General features: G+C 37.0%; 1 protein-coding gene across 1 annotated transcript in view; it reads left to right on the plus strand.

Moving 5' to 3' along the window:
* Nucleotides 1–7,736, plus strand: part of galnt11 (UDP-N-acetyl-alpha-D-galactosamine:polypeptide N-acetylgalactosaminyltransferase 11 (GalNAc-T11)) — a 20,286-nt gene extending 12,550 nt beyond the window's left edge. Inside the window, exons 7-12 of the mRNA XM_016455276.1 lie at nucleotides 159–276; nucleotides 1,059–1,211; nucleotides 4,402–4,617; nucleotides 5,430–5,534; nucleotides 6,810–6,947; nucleotides 7,209–7,736. Coding sequence (XP_016310762.1) covers nucleotides 159–276; nucleotides 1,059–1,211; nucleotides 4,402–4,617; nucleotides 5,430–5,534; nucleotides 6,810–6,947; nucleotides 7,209–7,340 — 862 coding nt within the window. The 3' untranslated portion in view covers nucleotides 7,341–7,736. The remainder of the gene's footprint in view (nucleotides 1–158; nucleotides 277–1,058; nucleotides 1,212–4,401; nucleotides 4,618–5,429; nucleotides 5,535–6,809; nucleotides 6,948–7,208) is intronic.
* The last annotated feature ends 1,362 nt before the right edge of the window (nucleotides 7,737–9,098 follow it).

Genomic DNA, 9,098 nt, shown 5'->3' on the forward strand with positions numbered 1-9,098 from the left:
AAAACTTTCATTTTACAAATAAAATAATAATAATAATTTTAGAAAGATATTCATGTATAGGCACACTTTATGCTCGTCTCATCAGAGTCATGTGAAATAAATTCAGTTGGGTTTGTTCATACTTTTGCTGGTATGACTCCAGTCACATTTCTCTGCAGGTCTCCCACGATGGCAGGTGGGCTGTTCGCCATGGACAGGAATTATTTTTATGAGCTTGGTCAGTATGACCGCGGCATGGACATCTGGGGTGGAGAGAACTTGGAGATCTCTTTTCGGGTAAATTTTGTCTACTTTTAAGATGCATTGTTTGGTTATTTATTTATTTATTTCTTACGAAACCCTGAGGGTTCATGAGGGGATTGCAGGAGTTGAAGTTAATAATTCAATTGAATTTAACATTAAAATAAACAAATGAGGCTACATAATTACTTGAAATAAAACTTGAAATAGCAGTCTTATCTTATAAAATTGTAATTACCAAATCAAAGGCTGCGATTTGAAGTATGTAGTCTGTTGCATGTTTCAAAGTGTTCATTTACACGCTTGCAGCTTTATAATAGTGTGTTTTCCGATTTCAGCTCTGTTCACCGTCAATACTGCTACTCACTAACTCCATCCCAGCAAACACTTTGAATTTAACATGCATTTGGAAATGCCGTGTGTTTAAATATTTGTATTGTAACTTGTAGTTCTCATTGGTTCTTGTAAAGAGTAACACCCTAAAAGTAAATATTTCCATTAGCAGTACTGTGTTTGTTATTTGCAGTAGCAATACAAAATTTCATTTAATATAAAAATGTCTCCTCGCATTTCAAATTGCAAGAGTCTATCTGTCTGTCTCACAACAAAAGCATTAGATATTTTGTTTGCATCTCATTTGGCCAATAACCGATATTAGAGAACTATGTAATTCTTCTCAGGGGGTTCTTCAAGTAAACATTTTGCATTTAAGTGGTTTGGCTGACAAAAAGGTTTGGGAACCCTTGGTTTAGACATTTTAATTTACTCTTGGTGATTAAAAATATACTCACTTGTTTTAAAATATTTTTTTCCATCAGATTTGGATGTGTGGAGGCCAGTTACTGATCGTTCCCTGCTCCAGGGTGGGGCACATCTTCCGCAAGCGTCGGCCCTATGGGTCACCCGGAGGTCAGGATACAATGGCCCACAATTCTCTGCGTTTGGCCCATGTCTGGATGGATGACTATAAGGTGGAGATCAATAGCATAATACTCTTATAAAATTAATAATAAAATGCTATACATGTTGCAAATAATACTTTAACTCTTCTATCTTTTAGTATTTCTATGTAAGAGAGCTTGCATTGTAATATGAGAAACTTGATTGTAGCACCACTATGTAATGGATTAGTTTCCTGGAAGAGTGGCCAGTTATACAGCATTGCCTGAATAAATGGACCACTGAATGCTGTGATTGACCAATCAGAATCAAGTATACCATAGAGCTGTGTAATATTAAACTTAGGTATACAGTGTTTTTTTTTTATCTTAAGTAGTGTGTTCATGTGCATTTGCAGAGGGATTCAAAGGTGATAATTGCTCAGTGTTTTCTTGTCAATATTGTAGTTTAGTTGTATTTTTTGAGCCAGGTCTGTGATTGAGGTTTGACGGTTTATTTAAAAAAAAAAATGTATTTGTCATGCCCCAATTTGCGGTCTGTAGTATTTGAACATGAATTGCTGAAAGTCAGAGTAGAGTGAGTCTGCAAATTTTGTGTAGTCAGAATTGACTTATTTCATAGAAAATGACAGTGCACGCAGACTAGGGATGTAACGATTCACTCAACTCACGATTCGATTCGATTCACGTTTTGTTTTTTTTACAAAATTAGATTTAAGACAAATTATAAATTAAATGTGTCCTTTTTTATTATTGCTTGGGCAAAATGCTGCACATTTCTTTGTGAAACTGAAATAACACTATAATAATATACTACTATAGCACTTGCATATTATTTCTCTTTCGTTGGTTTTGATTGCTTCTATTGTCCTCATTTGTAAGTCACTTTGGATAAAACCGTCTGCTAAATAACAAAATTTAAATATAATGTAAAATGTAAATAACAAAACTAAATTGAAATTTTAAAACAAGCCCCAAATCAAATAAATAAGTAACACAAATAAATCTCTTCATATAAACAAAATAAGGCTTTGTCTGTGCTCTTTCCATTTAAAATTAGAGGCAACCACTGCATTTTAATCATGATCCAAACAAAGATGCTGCATACATGAGCAGTTTTTAATCTAAATAAGATTGTATAATTCCGAAATTTGAAGCAAAAACAGAATTGTTTGACTTCAGTTTTGTGAAACTATACATAAAAATATCTGCATGAAACAGAAGACGAGCTGAACGAGATGCAGATTCACTCTCTGCCTGCAGGTGGCGCTTAAAGCGTTTCCTTGGTTTCCGCTGTAAACACAGCAGTGCTGCAGTCATGAACTTTAATATGCAGAGGCAAGATGAAAAGAAAAAATACCATCTAAACTTTTCTAAAGACAGTAAGTTCCCCTCTCCCCTCCATTAATATAAACTCCTACCCCTAATTGAATCGCGATTTGTTTAGCATCTCAACCGATTTGAATCGTCACATATTTGAATCGATTTTCAACTGGCTCGCAGTTAATCGTTACATCCCTAATCGATGCATTTTCAACCGGCTCGCGGTTAATCGTTACATCCCTAGCGCAGACTTTTATTTTCTAGGTTTATACTATGATTTCATGCAGTCGGGGTATCAAACATGTTTGATAGTTTGAGATGATTTAAAGGGGTCTTATGATGTTGCTAAAAAGAACATTATTTGGTGTAATGAAATGTGTTTATGCGGTTTAAGGCCTAGAGTGAGCAGAGGCCGGGGGTTTGAGTGAGCGGAGGCCGGTGGGCTTGAGAATGGCGCTGCCGGCGGATTCGACGAAGGAGCGTCCGGCGGGCTTGAGGCAACCACATGTGAGGGGTCGGGCTGGACTCCGCTTCGTCCACGGTGAAAGCCGATCCGGCGATCCACAGCGCGAAGTTGATGTATTTCCTCAGCGGAGGCCGGTGGGCTTGAGAACGGTGCGGCCGGCGGATTCGACGAAGGAGCGTCCGGCGGGCTTGAGGCAACCACATGTGACGACCCCGGGCTGGACTCCGCTTCGTCCATGGTGAAAGCTGATGGCGGCGGCGGCAACAATACTACAGCGAGAATAAAAGTTACGCCTTCTTTCTTTGCGTGAACATTTGGGCGGCGTTATGCAAATCTTCCCACATAGTGACGTAGATATCTGGGGGCGTGCTAGAACGAGCCGTTTGGCTGTCTCTTAACTTTTATAAAGAATATCTCTTTGGATTTGAGACTTTAGTCTTTGCAACTTTACAGATCTTCATTATGCACCAAGAGCTTGTAACACTCCAAAGAGAAAGGAAAAATTGAAATCGCATCATATGACCCCTTTAAGAACACATTGTTTTCATTTGTCATGTGTCTCCTAGCAATGAAAGGTGCATGTTTCTGCAGGAGTTTGTTGCGTTTTGATAGTCTGGTAAGATTTTTCTCAGTCAGCATGTGTATGATGCCCAGCGTTTCTACCATTTACAATTTTGGAAAGTGTGTGATACCTAGTGTTTTATAGAGATTGTGTATTGTATGCCACCCTTAAACTTGCAAAGTTTGACCTTTCAGACAGATGAGAGCAGGTATTACATGTTGTTGTTGTTATTTTTTGTAAAGCAAAAAAACTTGTCCACCCTGACCCCGATTCTTTAAGGTCACTCAATAAATTGATTGTTTTTTGCTGGGTTGGACATTGACAGCTGTAGTGCTGTTAGTTGTTCAATGCTGTTGGCAACACGTGCAGCGTGGTTCATTACATGATGGAGATGTGTGAAATTCTTCATGCATGTTTGAATTTTCCAGCTGCATCCATCCCACACAACTTCAAAGGCTCCTCATCTAAGAGATAATTGACCCAGTTAGAGGAGAATGTAACTACCTGTGTCAGACACGTTAATGCTCTGCTCCAACCGGTTATTCTCAAGATCCTGCTTAAGTGTCAGCTACTTTCTCAGCAATATTTGTTTAGTCTTATTCTTTTTTTTTGCTTCAGTGATGTGTAAATAGTGTTGAATTATTTTCCTGCCAATGTGGGAGTTTTTATTTTTCGTAACGCTGTTCGCATGTTATTTTTACTTGATGGGTACTTCATTATGGATAACTCTGACATCAGTTCAAGAACACATTATGTAACACTTGAGTTCTCAACAGTTACACCTTTTCAGTTTTTCACTGATGTCATTGCAGTGTATTATAGAATTACTAGACTTGCTGTACATGATGCCTAAATTAGTATCTTATGTGATAATTGAACATTTCTATTGCATGTGTGTATGTGTACATCAGGAGCAGTACTTTGCCTTGCGCCCGGAGCTGAGGAACCGTGACTATGGTGACATCAGCGAGCGGGTCGCTATTCGGAAGCGTCTACAGTGTCATTCCTTCAAGTGGTACCTGGACAATATCTATCCTGAAATGCAGGTCTCCTCCCCACACAAGCCCCAGCAGCCTGTCTTTATCAACAAGGGTTTGAAGAGACCCAAAGTCTTGCAGCGGGGTCGGGTAAGACCTTTACGGGTATTTCCCGTACCCTGTAGCTCTGTTGCTCAATAATTGGTTTGGCTGTTGTTTTCTAGATTTGACTCTCACAGCATACAAACACTCTCTCTCTCTTTTTGGGAGTCATTTTAATCTTTCCATTACTGTATTCAAAGTGAAAGAAGTGAATACAGAGCTGTGTGAAATGAACGGACAGCTGTCTGTTTAAACAGCAGAGGGCAGTCTTGAACAGTAACTGGTCAGACGATTCATTAAGTCCACTGATGGTTTGCATAATTTTCACACTACATTAGTGTTATACAAGAGAATATTTAGAATATCATCTGATTTTGCATTTTGTTAGTTATCATTATGTACTGTATTAATGGACTGGTAAGTGATGGTTTAAGTGTTGCTCTATGAAAGCAACCAATTAACAGCATTTTATGTCAAACTTAAAATCAACTTTAAATTAAAATTGACCTAATTTACCTACCTTATACATGTTCCTGGTTGTATTGTAAGTGATTGGTATGTGTTTATCTCTTTTCAGCTCATGTCACAAATCCCTCTTATTTTCGTCCTGTTCTTTCAATCAACCACTTTTCACACTCCAGTCAAAATTTGAAAATCTGAGACGACTTGCAGAAAACTTACAGAAATGAGTCATTTATTTATCACATTTCAAATCTAAAAGACAACTTTTTTTTTGCATACCTGTCAATAAATATAAATGTATTGCAGTGATGCATTCCCCAGACCATATGATAAAATATTCGTAGGGGTTGTTTAAATGGGCTTTTGCAAAGATCATTTGTGTGTGTGTTCTCTTTCAGCTGCGTAATCTTCTGGCTGACAAGTGTCTGGTGGCACAGGGGCGTCCCAGTCAGAAGGGAGGTGCTGTGGTGGTGAGAGACTGTGACCCACAGGACCCTGAGCAGGTCAGTTCATCAAACCGCTGGCATTCTCTGATAATTATAGGCAGCTATGAAGTGAATTTTGCTGATGATTTGCTTCTTTTTGCAGCTCTGGTTATTTCTACTTGTAGTAATCCTTAGTAATGCTTGAAACACATACAGGTGCATCTCAATAAATTAGAATGTCGTGGAAAAGTTAATTTATTTCAGTAATTCAACTCTTCAAAATTTGGGGTCATTGATCAATTTAATGTGTCCTTGCTGAATAAAAGTATTAAAGTAACGTGAAGGCATTTATGTTTCAAAATATTTACATTTCAATAAATGTTTTTCTTATTAACTTTCTATTCATCAGATTTAACAAATCCACAAAAATATGAAGCTGCACAACTGTTTTCAACATTGGTAATAAGAAATGATTTAGAACATGAATGCAGGATATTCCGATGATTTCTGAACGATCATGTCACTGAAGACTTAAGTAATTCTGCTCTGCCATCACAGGAATAAGTTACATTTTTAAATGTATTTAGTTCATATTTAAATGAATATTTAAATTAGGAGTAAATCTTTCACAATATTACATTTTTCTGTGTTTTTGATTAAATAAATGCAGCCTTGATGAACATAAGAGGCTTTGGAAAAAAACAAAACCTTACAGACCCCACACTTTTAATGATGTGGAATGATGCCTATTGTTTAAAATCTGTTTTTTTTTTCTCAGCTAAAAAAACTGATTGTTGTTATATGCCATAGTTAGACAGACTGATATAAACAAAACGTAGACAATTGTACTAGGATTGCAAAATGATGAACCGCGATTAATCGCTTTCAAAATAAACGTTTGTTTACATACTGTATGTGGGTGTGCTGTGTATATTTATTATGTATATATAAATACACACACATACATGTGTATAAAGGAAAATATTAGATTTATATATAACGTATTTGTATTTATATATATATATAATATAAATTATATACAAGTATACATATAAATATATATATATATATACATACGAATATTTTTTTAAATGTATATGTATGTATTTATATATACGCAAGTATACACAGTACACACACAAAGTATGTAAACATAAACGTTTATTTTGAATGCGATTAATCGTTTTGCAGCCCTAAATTGTACTGTTAAACAAGTTTGATAAGTCTGAAAAGAAACCGGTTGAAATGTATCATTATATCTAAAGATATCAGAAGACCATATTTTCAGTTTTATGATCAGCGCAGTGTAGATGTTTTGTAATTTTGATCTGTGTTTTTGTGTGTGTTTTGCAGGAATGGGCCTATGATGAGGAGCATGAGTTAATTCTAGCCGGGCTGCTGTGTTTGGACATGTCTGAGATTCGTTCTTCTGACCCGCCGCGCCTCATGAAGTGTCACGGCTCAGGTGGATCTCAGCAGTGGACGCTGGGGGTGAGAAATCTTCCCGTTACTGTCTTTTACTTCATGTATCCCCTGTACACTAGGGCTGCAACTACCAGCTATTTTGAATGCAAATTGAAGGCTATATAAATATAAATACATACATGGTATGCTAAAAAAAAAGTAACAATATATAGTAATGTACACTTCATGCTTATTGTATAGGCCCCATTATGTGCTCTGCTTCATATGCCATGTGTAATTAAATGAACAAAATAAGTATAATAATAAATGTTTTTTTTGTCCTCTCAGAAAAATAACTGGCTATACCAGGTGTCAGTGGGCCAGTGTTTGGCTGTTGCTGACCCTCTCAGCATCAAAGGATATGTTACCATGGCGATCTGTGATGATTCCCGGTCCCAGCAGTGGCAGTTAGAGGGTTGAGGATGCTGGAAGTGTGAGGAACAGCTATAGCCCCCTCTGGCTGGGGATTGAACTGCACCGCCACAGTGCCACCAGCTCAGAAACGGAAAACAGACCCTTGCCAGTCCAGACCACTGTGACAGGATGTTGTGAGGGCCTACGGTGAGAAGGAGCTCAACTCTGTTTCAGCTTTGGACTGAAGCTTTCTTGACCCATATTCTTTACTCAGAAACAACTATTTTTAGAAAGTATTTTAAAAATCGTGTTTATTCAAGAATTTGTACGTTTTAATTTGCTCTTGAAATGTAAACGATTTGCACAGAAAAACTATTTTCGATGTCTGGATAATCATAGTCTGCTAGATTTTAAGTTCGACATTTTTAATTGAGTGCACCATTTCTTAGCATTACTTAATTGTATTTGTCTTTTTTTTTTTTCAATCAAGTTAACGTAAGCCTGTAATTTTGAATTTCTTCGTCTGATTTTATTTGATTTCATGATCACTGGATTTACCTTGACCTTAATAAATTGCAAATGTATTGGGTCGTTCTGTAATGGGTTCATATTTTCTTATTATTGCTGGTATTCCAATATAGATGAGTTCAGTAGAACAGCCTAAATAATAAAATAATAAAACCAATCAGCATTGGTAAGCTACTTTATTACAGTTAGTATTAAAACAAGTGGCTTGGAAAAGAGATGGACGGACAGTATTTTTCAACTCTTAATCATTTTGGACTGACCATGAAAGCTTCAAGTGTCTTCATGGATGAAGGTACGAAAAATTGAAAAAGTCCTATGTGAATGTAAACTGCACTTATTGTCATTTTGTACATGGAATTGCAAATAAAACTGTATAAAAACATTCACCAGTTGATTTATTTGTATGTTTTTGTAAAGAGTCATCTGTGTCCTGCCCATACCGATAAGTACCGATAAGTAATATTTGCACATATATGTCGATTGAATAGCAATAATCTAGCTTTTTGAGTCAGTACATTCAGAGAGTTCAGAGAGACCCTGTGGTTGAGTGCTCTGTTGCATGGGCAGAAAAAAAAATTATTAGACATGTGCAGTGGTAGTGTTTTGACAGATTTGAATAATGCAGCCCAACTAGAAGGGGCCAGTGGGCCAAAAAGAAATGAGATGTCGCTAAGACATCGACAGCTCGTTGAATGAATGTGTGAATGGTAGACGGAAACATCTCGTTTCACTAAAATCCGCAATGACCACAGTTTACAAAACCCAGTGCCAGCAAAAGAACTGTGCACAGTCACCATGACTCTTTTCTGCTGCTAGTTCTGCCGTTTGGGTGCTTCTCGTTTCCAAAATAATAAAACGTGCCGCAGACGGCTCCGGAGGATGAATAAAGGCCCCCTGTAGCGAATCCATGTGTTTTTGTAAGAAAAATATCCATATTTCAAACGTAATAAACACTTTTCTCTCACTTCTGTTATCTGTCACACGCGGAAGACGTTCTGGTGTCGTGCCAAAAATTGATCGTCTCCCGAAAACTGATTGGCGCCTATAATCACTTTTTGGCAAGTGTAAAACTGCATTTTATGTATGCAGTCCTTTTTACCTGTTGAAATACCCATAAAACACAGTTTTACACTTGCCAAAAAGTGATTACAGACTCTACTTATTGAGTGAACTGTTCTTTCTGACTCAAAATGACTTGATTTCATTCATGGCTGTTATATTTGATAGATTATAGCTCATTCAGTCCTTTTTACCTGCTGAAATACCTTTAAATGGCCAATAAAACCCATAAAATGC

This window comes from Sinocyclocheilus anshuiensis, unplaced genomic scaffold (genome assembly GCF_001515605.1).
Source record: "Sinocyclocheilus anshuiensis isolate Anshui unplaced genomic scaffold, SAMN03320099.WGS_v1.1 scaffold35, whole genome shotgun sequence".
In the NCBI taxonomy this organism is placed as follows: Eukaryota; Metazoa; Chordata; class Actinopteri; order Cypriniformes; family Cyprinidae; genus Sinocyclocheilus; species Sinocyclocheilus anshuiensis.